The 14,786-nt window shown below is 50.1% G+C and overlaps 2 protein-coding genes across 2 annotated transcripts in view; both read right to left on the bottom strand.

Moving 5' to 3' along the window:
• Positions 1-2,370, bottom strand: part of BTBD11 (BTB domain containing 11) — a 473,288-nt gene extending 470,918 nt beyond the window's left edge. The window contains exon 1 of the mRNA XM_029599760.1: positions 1,108-2,370. Coding sequence (XP_029455620.1) covers positions 1,108-1,969 — 862 coding nt within the window. The 5' untranslated portion in view covers positions 1,970-2,370. The remainder of the gene's footprint in view (positions 1-1,107) is intronic.
• A 9,568-nt stretch (positions 2,371-11,938) lies between these two features.
• Positions 11,939-14,786, bottom strand: LOC115089388 (ankyrin repeat and BTB/POZ domain-containing protein BTBD11-like). The gene is made up of 2 exons (XM_029597481.1): positions 13,561-14,786; positions 11,939-12,231 (listed from the first exon to the last, which is right to left on the bottom strand). The coding sequence occupies exons 1-2, from the start codon at positions 14,420-14,422 to the stop codon at positions 11,939-11,941; spliced, it is 1,155 nt and encodes a 384-aa protein (XP_029453341.1). The 5' UTR covers positions 14,423-14,786.

Below are 14,786 nucleotides of genomic sequence, written 5' to 3'. Positions count from 1 at the left end.
ACACACACAGACACTTATACATATATATATATACATACATTCACGCACACATATATATACACACCATAGGAACTGAAAAGTCTGATTTAAAACAATAAATAACAGTTTGCACAGAGAATAAGAAATTAAAACGTCTTCCCAATAATGCCACAACAAGGTTTGATGTGCGGATGCACCCCCAGGTAATGTCCCTGCAGAGCTGTGTTGTGTCAGTCCAGGCAAACAACCTGTGCCAGAAATAAAGGCCATCCAGAATTCTCAGGGCTGCATTGCACATTCAACCACACACACGGAGCCAAACCACTGCATACCTAAAAACTGTTTCCCTTACTGCCTGCCCTCTGGTGTAAAAACAGGAGCATTTATTGCTGCTATCCGGAAAAACTCGGCTAGGGACACAGCAGACAGAACCCCCTAGTGCTGCACAATGCCATTCTATAAGAAAAATGCACCAATAAAAAAAAAAGGAAAAAAACCCCTTCCCACCATACACGAAAGGTGCCAGGAAACGGGAATGTAATACACAGAGGCACAGAGGTCATTTCCTGAAAATTTTAAATCAGTTGCAGCCACGAGGCAATACACCAAATACTGAATATCACCATTGTTCCACATTCAGCCAAGCACGAGATTTTCCTCCTCCTGCAGCAGACCACATTTTTATTTTGCACAGAAATACTGTTTTTCCCCACAGAGATGAATGATTAAAGGCATCTGATCGCCGTGGCGCATACCCTTATCCTGGATGGAAAGCGTCCGCTGCTCTTCCAATTCCCAGTGTCCGCATACTCAGCGGCCTGACATACTGAAGGACGAGCAGTTGGCACTACAATACAGGTCCCGGACCTGTCACAGTACGCCAGGCACCTCCTGAAGCCCCTATTAGCTGATTGAATAGAAAGCTCTCTCGCCTGTCTCTCTCAAGCTACTAATTAGAAAATAAAAACCAAAACCCTTCTACATGCTCATTTTCTTTTGCTAAATGTACACGTCAAGTGAATGAGCCGCAAGAAAAGCGCACAAACAACCTGCTCATGGATCCTAAGAAACTTATGGCCATTTCCTTTTGGCTTAGGAAGATAATTAAGAGGCGTAAAGTGTACTCACCGCTTGCATTCTTGCCACAGATGAGGTGCTGATAGGGCTGCAGCAATCCCCAGAGCTCTGCGTCGCTGCTGATCACCCGCTCCAGGGACTCAGCGGTGAACTTGGGCCCCTCACCCTCCTTGTCGGTGCAGGGCACGGCCAGCACCCGGCGCTGGATCTCCCTGAAAACGGTCTCCAGGCAGGCAGTCAGATAGATGGCAGAGTGCTCGTGGATCCGCAAGGCCACCTTGCTGTCCACCATCCAGCGGTAGAATTTGCCCACCGAGCAGGTGAGGCCGCAGCGGGCGGACTTGCCTCGGCTGAAGCGGTCGCCAGTGCTCATGTTGTAGAGGGACAGGGCACCCAGGGCCGCCCCCGTGCAGGTGGACGCCAGACTCCAGGCCAGCACGATTTCCATGGCGCTCTGGATCTCGTACTTCGTGCACTTGGCAAAGCGCAGGCTCAGCCGCTGAGCCTCCTTGGCGATCCTGACCAGGGCCCGGCTGGCCAGGGAGGACAGCTTAGCAACAGCATCCCGGCCGAGAGTGGCCCCCGCCGTTGCCGGCTCCTTCTTCAGCAGAGCTTCTACCTCTTCTACAGTCCAGGGCACTTCCTCGAGGTCGGGCAGCCTGGAGCACTGTCCCGAGCAGTCCAGGACCTCGGAGTCTTCAGCCAGGACAGTGTTGACTGTGTCAAAGCTGTTGTGTCTGCTGTGCATGGAGTCAGCTAGATGCCAACAGTTTGCCCCATGGGTGTAAACCGGGTGAGAATCGGAACACAACGACAAGTTGGACGACCTGACGGAATCGGCAGCTCCACCATAACCAGAATCCAGGGTCAAATCCTCCAGAGTCCTCACAGCTGTCTTACCTCTCCTTGCCATAGCTGCACTTCATGCTGCACCAGAAAACTAAAGGGATGAAATTAAAAGCTCCTCCCTCCCTGCTTGTACTTCTGAAAAGCCACCTCTTTAACCTGGTCACATCGAACCGGGGAAACCACAAGCCAAGTCAGCTCGGTCAAGTTGACTCCCCCTCTCCCAAAATAAAAACACCCTACGGAACTCCCCTACAGAAATTTGTTGCCACACATGACTGCAAAACCAGCATTAGACCGCTTGCCCATCAGCATCAACAAACAGCAGCCTCGTCCTTCCACCGCAGATTCCTGCAGTGCAATACAGCAGAGCAAGCTGCAGATCGACCTAGTGAAGGGAGGCGGGACTATGCAAATAGGGAGGCCGGCAGCCAATGCCGTTTCTTCATTCCAAATATAATCACCACCCGATCCGCAGCCGGAAGTGTACAGCCTGAAGGTTTCCAATTGCAAGAGCTGTAGTGACAAGCGCAGGGTGTGCAGTTGTTTTGGGTTTGTGGGGGTTTTTTTTCTTCACTCTGCAGGGTTGGGGCAGCCGAAGGGCAGTGGGGATACAGGGACTAAAAAGAAAAAAAAAAAAAACAACTCAGCTTAAAACGGAAGCTGTACTTCTAAGAAATACAGCACTCTATATTTCCTTCTTTCGTATTTGCAGAGTAAAAGCCATCTTTTTTCCTTAGGAAGGGGGGTGTGTGGGTGAGAAGGGGGGTTTACAAAATATATGTAAGGGGATCTTTAAGTTATTGGGGAGGGAAGGGGTCTCTAAGGTCTAGGGAGAGAGGGAGGAATTCTCAGGATATGATATTGGGGAGGTGGTTTGGTTCCAATGACAGAGCCCTGGTCGCTTTCCCACCCCACCAGCTGTGGAGTACCAGAGTAGCTGGCTCCCTCCCGTGGGGTTGTCACAGTTTTCCGAGGTGTAAAGGAGGGGGGGGGGGCATATTTCTGGACTGAAAAAGGAATAAGAAAAAGTTCTTGTGCCAGGTTAAAACTGAACCTGCACTTACTACATGTGCAGTAGAAAGAAAGATTTTCTCTCTAAGCCTCTGTGTCTTATTTTTTCAGAAAGGTGGGGGGGAGGGGAGGTTAGGAGTCCCAGTTCAGTCGAATCTGGGGCACATGTGGGGAGGTCCCTAAGGCATGTGGGGGGGGGGGGGGTCTCTAGAGTCTGGGGGGAAAGAGCCCTAGAAAAAAGGGAAGAGGAGAAGTTCTCTGAAATGGGCTCACACTATTAGAAGACAGATCTTCAGTGCATGTGAGGGGGGCCTTCCAACACTTTAGACTAGAGGGAAGAGTCTCCAAGAATATGGCGGGGGGAATAAACCGTAAAGTATCTACAGAATAAGGAGTTGGCAAGTCAAAAATGGGGGGGGGGGGGGGGGGCAGGGGTTTATTGCAGCACACTTCAGGTTCCCAGCCATTAATTGCACCTCATCAGCCTCTCCTAACCATAGTGCACCCTGGGGGGGGGGGGGGGGGGAGAGAGAGATATTGGAACTGGAAGAAGGGAAAGATCAAAAGGGAGGGAGCACCCAAAAGTGATATAAAGAATCTTTAAGTAAAAAGAAGGAAATAAATATTAAGGATTAAAGCATAATGGGGAGGGGAGAAACCCACTCTGTCCATTGCCCCACCAGTGGGCAAATTCCTCCACCCAGCCGGTGGACACTGCACAGAAGTGCTCCATTTTAACTCGGCACGCACCATGGCCCTGAACAGGGCCCCACACTCTTAAGGGACTGCCTCTGGCCAACTCCTGCCTTCAGCACCACGTTGCTTCTTTGGTAGTGGTCAGAAGAAAGTTGACCAAGGCATGCACGGATCCCTTCCTGGCCCTCCCAGGTGGAGAAGGTCCTCCTCTTTTCCATAGAAAGGACAGGAGAGATCTGCCCGGAACGCACGTGCTACGAATGTGCCAGTGGCCACGGCTATGTGCATCAGCCTCCAGCTGTGGTCTCCTTCATACCTGGGAGTCAAATCTGTATAAAAAGACTCCCAGCGGGGATCCCCTCGTTTCCCCATGGTCACAGACCTTCCTGCTAGGGCATGTCAGGTCGGGAGCCGAGGGCAAGGCGGTGAACCCAAAGACCGCTAGGGAATCTCTCGCAGCCTGCTAAGACTATGGACCAGAGAAGGTAGAGCAAGAGAGGGGTCACTATCAGGGGGGCCAGAGCTGTTGGGCAGGGATCCCCGACACATGGCGCCCTCTCGAGCCGAGCGGTGGTTACTTTCCGGACAGCCCTGGAAGCCCAATTGTACAGGCACTCCGCGGTGGCGATCAAGACCTCTAGTAGGTTGCCAACTTTGGTCACCCAGGCCACGACCAGCTGCTGTCTCACACCGTACCTCCAGCCCCCTCCAAACCCAGAGCGAGATTATGAAGAAGAGGTTTGCCCAGAAAGTACCAGTTCATGCTAGCCAGGCCTCTGGTCATGTCCAGAAGACTCCAGGCCCTCAGCACTTCTTTGTAGAATTCCTGCAGCTGCAAGAGGTGGCGACGGGCAAGTCCTCTCATCTACATCACAAACAGCTGCCAGTCATACCACAGGCTGCCTACCTCACGGAAGAAATAAGCTGCCAGGGGGTGCAAATGCAGAGTGGGGTCTGTGTACAGAAATCCCTGCAGGACCTGGAGGCAGTAGGTGTGCACTTGAGGAAAAACAGGACTCCCGCAGAGACCTAGCGCTTTCTGCCCCCCCCCCCCCCCAAAAAAAAAAAAAAAACTCCAGCAGCTTTCTCTGGGTGAGGGCAACAAACTCCTGGGTCAGGTTCAAACCAGTAAAGCAGTGCCACAACATGCTGCTCAGCAGCTGGTTCACCACTAAGGCCCGACCATAGTAGGACACCAGTCTGAGACCATGCAGGGGACTGCTGTGGACTTTCTCTCCAAGCTCCCTCCAGTAGACAGAGATCACGGCTTCAGCACCAGAGAGGTGGACTCCCTGGTACCTAAGTGTCTCCCTGCCCCACACCAGGTTAAGGAGAGCGTCCACCCTCTGCAGCCCTACCAAAAGGCCAGAGCACTTGACTCAGTTGATCCTGGTTGAGGATGCCACTGAACAGACCTGATGGCAATCCCCCACCCTCTCAAAGACAGTCAGGTCCTGAGCCACGGTGAGGACGTCATAGGGATAGGCCAACAGAATGACCTGCTTGTCCGGCTCTCGTAACACTAGCCCCGTAAGCCACCTACACAGCAAACACAGGAATGGCTCAATGGCTAATGCCTACAGCTGATCTGACAGGGGGTACCCTGACATACCCCTCACCCAAATGCCAGGGGTGCCACTAAGGACCAGTTGATCTTAATGAGGCCCTCTGCCCTCTAGTAGAAGAGGTGGATGTGCCTGACCAATTGTGGCCTGAAGCCAAACTCCTGCAAAGTCCCTGTGAGATACTTGTGATCCACCCTGTCGAAGGCCTTCTGATCGAGGGACAAAAAGGCCACCAACAGACCGGTCCTACTGGCCAAATAAATCAAATCCTGGACCAAAAAGATTTGATCAAACATGGTGTGTCCAGGGATCTTGTAAGTCTGGACCGAGTAGCTCACCTCCACTAGGACGGACACTAGCTGCAGGAACAGCATCTTGGCTAGAACTTTCTAGTCTATGAAGAGCAGGAAGACCGGATGCCAGTTCTTTAGGTCATGCGAATCACCCCCCCTTGGGTAGGAGGGCCAACATCATGCACCTGCAGGACAGGCACAGATATCTGGTCTCAAGGGCTTTGTTTATGACCTGCAGAAGGTTGAGTATTTGGGTGTCAAAAAAGAAGCTGACAAATCCTGTGGTGAATCCATTGAGGCTCAGGGACTTCCCTCTTTGCATCTGCCCAAGGACCTCGGTGAGGTCCAAGTCCAGCTGTTATCATTCACCACAGGAAGCCCCTCCCATAGGGTTCTGCAGGCATTCAAGTCCACCAGGTCTAGCAAGAAAAGAGCCGCGTAGAAATCGCAGACCTTCACCCGGATCCTATCTGGCTCAGTGAAAAGGGTACCGTCCACAGACAACACACACATATTATCTGCTTCTTGTTCCCCCTCTGCTTTTCTAACCCATAAAAGAAGCATGAGCTGTGGTCCAATTTTCCCAGGAACTGGATCTGCAAAGGCATGTACACCCCCGGTTCTCACCGCTCTTTGAGGATCGGCAGGGCCTCTTTTTTCCCCTCATACTCGAGGAGCACAGCTGAGTTCCCACCTTAGTCCCTCACATCACAGAGAAAGTCGTCGCGTCCCAGCACCTATTTTATTCATTTTTATTTAAAAACTTTTCTATACCGTCGTTTAGTGATGCACCATCACAACGGTTTACAAATAGGCACGTAAATAAGTTTGGTTTATAAATTGTCTAGTAGGTGCCAATAAATTTTTCGGTTACATGGAAAGTGGATTGGAAATTCCATTTATATGATTAATAGAATATCCATACTTGTTATATACTGTATTTCTCTTAAATTAATACTTAATTATGAGAAAAAATAATAAAGTAAGAAAATATGATATTTGGTGACTTTTAGCTGTGTGTGGATGTTCTTTTTCTTGCTCATTAATATTTCTTACTCACCGATCTCACTGTGAAAGGCTTTTTGGAAGAGCCATGTTTTTAAACTTTTTTTGAAGAGTTTTAAATCTCTCATTAATCTTATTTGGAGGCGCATTGTGTTCCATAATATTGGATCGGCTAAGGATAGTGCTCTCTCTCTAACTTGGGTCAGTTTTGCTGTCTTGACCGAGGGTATGGTTAGTAGAGCTTTATTGGCTGATCTGAGATTTCTCTGGGGGACATGTAATCGTAGTGCAGTGTTTAGCCAATCAGCATTTTCATCATTGATTAGTTTGTAAATTGTGCATAGCATTTTAAATTGCACTCTTTGTTCTATCGGCAGCCAGTGTAATTCGGCAAGTGTTTGAGTGTTGTGATCCCTTCTGCTTTTTCCAGTAAGTATTCTGGCTGCAGAGTTCTGTAAGATTTGTAGTGGTCTTAATGTTGCATATGGTAATCCCAGGAAAAGTGTGTTACAATAGTCTGTGCTAGCGAATATAAGTGCTTGCAGAACAGTTCGAAAGTGTGCTTGGGTTAATAAGGGTTTTAGCCTCCTAAGGACCATTAGTTTGGCGTAGCCTTCTCTAACTTTCAATGTTACGTGTTGCTTAAGGTTGAGTTCCGTGTCAATTATTACTCCTAGGTTTCGAGCTTTCTCAGTTAGCTCCACTATCTGATCATTTTTAAATTTGATGGGATTCTGGAATAATTCAATGTTTTTTCGTTCAAGGTGTATAAATTCTGTTTTTTCAATATTAATTACTAGTTCCATTTGGTTTAGTAGTTGTTTTATTATATCTAGGTACAACATTGCTAAGTTTAATGTTTTTTTCAATTGTTTCCTCTACTGGCAGAATTAGCTGAATGTCCTCAGCGTATATGTAATGTATATGTATATGTCCTCAGCGTATATGTAATGTATGGTTATTGTTTCCTCTATATAAAGTTTTTGGGTATTCTCGTATTTCACATTTCAGCGGGTGACGACGTGTGACGACACTTCCGATCAGACGTGAGTATTGGAAACTTTTGGTGTGCTATGATGTAGGGAACTCTGTGGTTAAAGGTTGGTGCGATTTTTACCTTTAATGATAATCTTTTCGTTTATATTGTTGCAGAATATGTTTGCTTGAGACCGTAGGTCGGCGGTTCCATAAAAGATGTGTAGACACATGAAGGTTTAAATGTATTACAATTGTTAAAGGGAACGCCGCGCAACACAGATGTTTGGAATACGGGTTCAGTAAAAAGAAGGGAATGCTGTGCAGGACGAACCTTGAAGGACGTTTTTAATAAACAATAATAAGTTTATTGATTCTCGGGTAGGTACGGCCTCTTAATAAATCAGATCCTAGGAGTTACCTAGGTGTTCAGTGTAGGTTCAGGAGGAAAATTGGGTTCTATATTTAAAAAAGAGTTATTAGACTTCATGGTTAAAAGGGCGAGTGAAAATAAGGTATTGATACCAACAAGGTATTGTGCACTTGTGTTTAATTTAATTAATATTTTCATATCTTTAAGTTGTTTAAGGGAGTATGGTTAAATATCTATTTTATGGTAATAATAATTTCATTGTTTCACTTCAGTGTGATTTACTGATAGCTGTTTACACGTTCTTTTTAGTGTATCAGCATAATTTAAAATACTTGAAAACATCAGTCCCTGAGGAAGCCCCCAATGACAGGGGTGAAACGAAGAGATCTTGTATCATCTTTTGTCGGACATAATGAGCAGATGATCCTGACTAAGTGATCGTGGAGATATGTGATATATGCGACCATTAATTGATATAATTCATAAGCATTTGTGAAATTAATTTGTGATAGGAGCATATGTTAATTTCTAAAAATTACATCTCAAAAAAACATTTTTTAACTTGTTGGTATGAATGTGTGAGTGTGCTAGCTTAGTTTTAATTGTCTATGTAGGTATACATGTGTGGTATTTTCAATAAATTTTGTATGAATTATATATATACATTGGCTCTCTAAGATTTGTGTGAATTTATGATACCTAGTCCTGCCAGGAGGTGGCATAGGGGCAGCATGTAAATGTTAAATAGAGTCGCCGAAAGTGCTGAACCCTGGGGGACCCCTGTCTTTAGCTTGATTTTGTCTGATATTGTGTTTATCTGTACCTGAAAAAAATCTATTGTTAAGGTAGGATCTGAACCATTCAATTGTTTTGTTGTCCTATTTCTTCTAGCCTTTTTAGTAGTTTGTTATGGTTTACTGTGTCAAATGCTGCTGATAGGTCTAATAATATCATAATGTAGTGTCTTCCGCTGTCAAATCCACGTAGTACATTATCTGTTAGAGAGATTAGTAATGTTTCGGTGCTATAGTGTTTTCTGAAGCCGTGTTGCGAGGGGTAAAGTATGCTATTGTTGTCTAGATGTTCTGCTAGTTGCTTTTGTACATCTAGACAACAGTAGCATACTTTACCCCTCGCAACACGGCTTCAGGTAGGCTTGCAACTTGGGGGCAGCACCATTGATCACGTCAATGTGAATCCTGAGATCCAGTGGAGTGGCTCCACTTTGCATTCACACCCCTGGCATTATCTTGATAGAGAACCCAGAGATGGACCTTCCCACGTCCCATCACTAAGAGAGCAAGGAGGAGTCCGTCTCCCGGCAGTACCAGTCCATCCAGAACAGTTGGTCTGCCTCCACCAACTCCTTGTCCGCGAGGAGCGAGTTTTGAAGTGCCAGTGGTTTGACCTGGGCTGCGCGGAGCTGAGCACCACACTCAGAGCCACAAAGTTGTGGTCCAAGAGAGGAGGCCGGCTCCACCGTGCACTCTGTGGCCCAGCGCATCAAACAGCAGGAAAGATACCACCAGTCGATCTGAGAGTAGGACACCTGCTCCTCCACACCAGGTGTCATGATGATTTGGCATCTGGGGTGGTGTGGGTATCCTGTAACATGGCCACTGAGTACCCACTGCGCTTGTCAGCGGAGAGCACCCATGCCTGCAGAACCCAATCCCACAGTAGTTGGTGTTAATGGAGCAGAATATCAAAGCCATTCTCTATCAAGTAGCATTCGAGTAGGCACACAATCAGCCCCTTCACAGGGCCTTCCAGAGCGTGCATGCCTCTCGACCATTCTACTGGTCAGGTTGGAGGATAGGCGATAGGTGGCCTTGTGGTTGCCCGCTCCCCGTTCCCCCATCTGCAACTGTTCTGCCATCTTTCTATGGCTGTGACTTGCAGAGGGAGGCAAGGGCTGAAAGACCACCAAGCTCCCTGCCAGCTTGTGGCACTCTTTCCTCAGCCTCTTGTGCACACTCCCTCGCTTGTCTCACTGGCCTTGTCGGGTCCTGGGACCTGGGCCTTGAGGACAGATACAAGGTCCTGTTCCCGCCATCTTGGGAAAGGGCCCTCTGGAACTGAGAGCCTTTCCTGCACCTCCCTCTGGGGGGCTCCGCCCTACCCTGCCCCCCTCTGACTGTGGCCCACTCGGATGCTAGGCCACCTGGGGGTCAGAGTAAACCGTGAGGAAGCAAAAATCAAGGCGAGGAGGGGTATGGGGGTGGAAAGAACTGCGGCGGTGTGGCATACTACCAGGGGGTACCGGATCCGCAGGGATCTGTCCCTTCTCCAAGTCAGATGAGGAGTTCCCCGACAAGACTCTGTGGAGGCAGGATCTCTTCCAGGGATGGGATTCAGAACCAATAGATCATCGGTGCATTTTTTGTGCCATACTCCTGCTGGGATAGGGCAAAGACATGGAGAGAGGGCATTTCTTCAGTCAGAGGAGAGGGATGGGTGACTGGTCGACTTCCTGCTATACGCAGCTTTCCTCTGTCTAAAGGGAGGGGAGAAGAGCTCCTGCTGGAAGAAGGGAAGGGACGAGGAGAGGCAAGGTCTCCTCCACTGAAGAAGGTACAGCTACACCTAACTGTCCCTGTTGCTCTGCCTTCATTCCCGGCAGACCCTTGCATTCCCTGAACTCAGGGGGATGTTCCACAGGGACCCCAGGGCTAATCTGTGGGGCCAGACCTGGCTCCCCACCCTAGTCACCAGACCGAGGCCCTGAGGGCGCCTCCTCCCCATCTACAACCTCCATGGTGCCGGACACTTCTTCAGTTGGTGATGGACTCAAGAAAGTGGGAGTGGGTGCCTCAATGACCTCTCGCTATCTAGGGTCATGGGAAAAGGGATAAGGAGAAGACGGTCTCCCCGCCGGTCCCCTCCTGTTCAGATGGGATGGTTTGGAAGTTCGCTTCCTTTTCTCCTCCTTTTGGCCATGGGGCAACTGGAGAAAACTACAGGTGGAAGGACAGCAGACATGCTGACAAATCCATGGATCTGCCCACCTGTGTGGCCACCCTCAGAAGTGGGTGCCGTCCCCCTCCTTCTCTACACCTGGAGATTGCAGGAAGGAAAGGAGTGGCAGAACAGAGAAGAGGGACCGCCCTACCTTCCTATCTAAGGGGTTTGCTTCCTTCTGGCCCTGCTTTGACATGAAGGCCTCACAAGGGGGCATGGTGGGAATAACAGTTGGGGTTGATGATGCCCTGCTGGCTGTCCCACACATTGCCCTGCTTGCCCTGGCTTCCTACCTTTTCTCTTTTCCCCTCTCTCTGGTGTTCTGTTACGCCATCGGGAGAGAGGTGCAGGAGTGGGAGCTTTTCCCTGCAGGGCAGGGTCAGGTGGCTTCCTGCCTCCTGGAGCCTGGGATGGTGTTGGTGAACCCACCCCCAAGTGCCATGTCCTGCCACTTGGGGCTCGGGATAGGGATAGAGGAAATAGGGGAGGAGTGGTCCACGCCTGGACGAGGCTCACCACATGCTCCCTCAGGTTATGAGTGAGGAGGCTAGGGCACAGCCTGTGGGAGTACACCAGCTTGTGGCAGTGGAAGCATCGAGTCTCCTCCATGCACTAAAAGATAAAGATCCCCCCTTACAAAGGGACCATCCTCCACTCCTGGGACTCTCCCCCGCCCTCAGGCAGGCACATCCAGGCCTACTTCTAGAAAGAGGAGATATGCCACAGCTCCCTCTCCCAGTGACCTGCCAGGAGAGCAGTGACGAGTGTGGTGAACTCCCCCAGGTCACCGAGAAGGTGTTTGATCAGGGCATCTGGGAGATGGTATGGTAAATTGGAGAATACCACCAAGGGCCCCATGATGTGTTCCACCCAGTGGAACCTCCCCTCCACCACAAGCCCCTTCCTCAATGGCCATGTGGACCACCGAGAAGGACTTGACAAACAGTACGGCCTTGCCGTACATCCTATCCACTGCCACTACCTGCTTGGGCCCCACAGACTTGGCCAGGGCAGTGCTGTAGCGAAGGGGAGGTCAGGCGAGGACAGCATCTGGCAATGAATGCCATGTTTAAGGGTGAGCCTGGAGGACCCAGCCACCAAGGAATCCAATTCCATAGACACAGTTGGAGCCTCAAACCCACACCATGGCTACTCTAGTGGCCTTGTAGGTGGGACCCATTCACAGAAGAGGCTCTAGCGCTGCTGGCGCTGGTGCCAGTGCCGCTGGTGGCACCACCAGTAATATACCAGCAGGCTTCTTCCTTTGGCGGAGGGGAGGGGACGGGCACAGCGATGGATTCGCTCTCCTTGCTGGCAACACCCCCGGTGTAAGGGGTGGAGAGCTGGTGGGTGGTGCCGCTGGGGGTCCCACCAGGAGGACTGGAGGCGAAGCGCTTCGCCTTCTTCCTCTTGCCAGTGGCTACGGCAGACAGTGTTCTTGCTCCAACTGTGAACAAATTGGGTGGGGGTGGGAAAACAAGCTCAGCCGCCTCACCTTGTGCTGGGACCGGGATGGTAGGATTGGATTCAAGAGTGCAGGCAGGGTTAGGGGGCTTCCTTGCTGGTATTGGGGGGGGGGCTGCCCCTCCCCCTCCCCATCCACCCCCTTCCCTGCCAGCCACTCTGTGCTGCGTGTCTGGTTCCTCACCCATCTTCTCTCCCACCTGCCCCAGGGTCCCAACAGCGGGGGGGGGGGGGAGAACAGGACTCAATAAAGATTAAGACAACTGGAGCCAAAAGGAAAAAAGGAGATGAAACAAAATTAATTGAGGAAGGAGGGGGAAAGTAAAAAAAAAAAAAGTTACTCTACAGCTAAAGTGTTTTCTTAATTGAAGGCTAAGAGACAAGTATCATTCTCTTCGGGAGGCTTCCACCAAACTACACCCCCCTCAAAACACAGCCATTTTTCTGGCAGGGGAAAATGATACTAAACTAAGGGGAGGGAGCGGGGAGGAGGGACTCGCTGCTGATTGGTTAGTTAATTGCCTGCACCTGATGCTGCTGGTGCAGGCTGCAAAATCTGGGCAGCTACGCTAGTAACAGAGAAACAGCCTCTTCAATCCTGAAAACCCAACGGAAAAGAAAACCCTCCTGGCTATCCTGTTTAGATATAGAGAGTCCAGGAAACAAGAAGCAACTTGGAACAGAGAGGAAAAAAAAAACCCCTTCCCATGCTACAAGAAAGGTGCAAGGAAGCGGGAATGTAATACACAGAGTTCATTTCCTGAACAACTTTAAATCGGTTGTAGCTAGGAGGTAATAACGCCAAATACTGAATATCACACTGTTCTACATTCAGCCAAGTTCGGGATTTTCCTCCTGCAGCAAACCACACTTTTATTTTGCACAGAAATACTGTTTTTCCCACAGAGATGAATGATTAAAAGGCATCTGATCGCCGTGGCGCATACCGTTATCCTGGACAGAAAGCGTCGGCTGCTCTTCCAATTCCCAGTGTCCGCATGCTCAGCGGCCTGACATACTTATGGACGAGCAGTTGGCACTACAATACGGTCCCAGACCTGACACAATGTGCCAGGCACCTCCTGAAGCCCCTATTAGCTGATTGAATAGAAAGCTCTCTCAAGCTACTAATTAGAAAATAAAAACCAAAACCCTTCTACATGCTCATTTTCTTTTGCTAAATGTACACGTCAAGTGAATGAGCAGCAAGAAAAGCGCACAAACAACCTGCTCATGGATCCTATGAAACTTATGGCTGTTTTTCATTTTTTTTGGCTTAGGAAGATAATTAAGAGGCGTAAAGTGTACTCACCGCTTGCATTCTTGCCACAGATGAGGTGCTGATAGGGCTGCAGCAATCCCCAGAGCTCTGCGTCGCTGCTGATCACCCGCTCCAGGGACTCAGCGGTGAACTTGGGCCCCTCACCCTCCTTGTCGGTGCAGGGCACGGCCAGCACCCGGCGCTGGATCTCCCTGAAAACGGTCTCCAGGCAGGCAGTCAGATAGATGGCAGAGTGCTCGTGGATCCGCAAGGCCACCTTGCTGTCCACCATCCAGCGGTAGAATTTGCCCACCGAGCAGGTGAGGCCGCAGCGGGCGGACTTGCCTCGGCTGAAGCGGTCGCCAGTGCTCATGTTGTAGAGGGACAGGGCACCCAGGGCCGCCCCCGTGCAGGTGGACGCCAGACTCCAGGCCAGCACGATTTCCATGGCGCTCTGGATCTCGTACTTCGTGCACTTGGCAAAGCGCAGGCTCAGCCGCTGAGCCTCCTTGGCGATCCTGACCAGGGCCCGGCTGGCCAGGGAGGACAGCTTAGCAACAGCATCCCGGCCGAGAGTGGCCCCCGCCGTTGCCGGCTCCTTCTTCAGCAGAGCTTCTACCTCTTCTAGAGTCCAGGGCACTTCCTCGAGGTCGGGCAGCCTGGAGCACTGTCCCGAGCAGTCCAGGACCTCGGAGTCTTCAGCCAGGACAGTGTTGACTGTGTCAAAGCTGTTGTGTCTGCTGTGCATGGAGTCAGCTAGATGCCAACAGTTTGCCCCATGGGTGTAAACCGGGTGAGAATCGGAACACAACGACAAGTTGGACGACCTGACGGAATCGGCAGCTCCACCATAACCAGAATCCAGGGTCAAATCCTCCAGAGTCCTCACAGCTGTCTTACCTCTCCTTGCCATAGCTGCACTTCATGCTGCACCAGAAAACTAAAGGGATGAAATTAAAAGCTCCTCCCTCCCTGCTTGTACTTCTGAAAAGCCACCTCTTTAACCTGGTCACATCGAACCGGGGAAACCACAAGCCAAGTCAGCTCGGTCAAGTTGACTCCCCCTCTCCCAAAATAAAAACACCCTACAGAACTCCCCTACAGAAATTTGTTGCCACACATGACTGCAAAACCAGCATTAGACCGCTTGCCCATCAGCATCAACAAACAGCAGCCTCGTCCTTCCACCGCAGATTCCTGCAGTGCAATACAGCAGAGCAAGCTGCAGATCGACCTAGTGAAGGGAGGCGGGACTATGCAAATAGGGAGGCCGGCAG

This window comes from Rhinatrema bivittatum, chromosome 4 (genome assembly GCF_901001135.1).
Source record: "Rhinatrema bivittatum chromosome 4, aRhiBiv1.1, whole genome shotgun sequence".
Taxonomy (NCBI): Eukaryota; Metazoa; Chordata; class Amphibia; order Gymnophiona; family Rhinatrematidae; genus Rhinatrema; species Rhinatrema bivittatum.
The sequence above is the reverse complement of the archived record's forward strand: the minus strand, read 5'-3'. Positions and strand labels throughout refer to the sequence as shown.

Excerpts from the sequence above, each read along its gene's own strand:
- LOC115089388 (XM_029597481.1), bottom strand. The coding sequence starts at position 14,422 with ATGGCAAGGAGAGGTAAGACAGCTGTGAGGACTCTGGAGGATTTGACC. Across the intron at positions 12,232-13,560 it reads CTGTGGCAAGAATGCAAGCG|TTGGAGCAAGAACACTGTCT; the intron begins GTGAGTACACTT and ends ATTTGTTCACAG.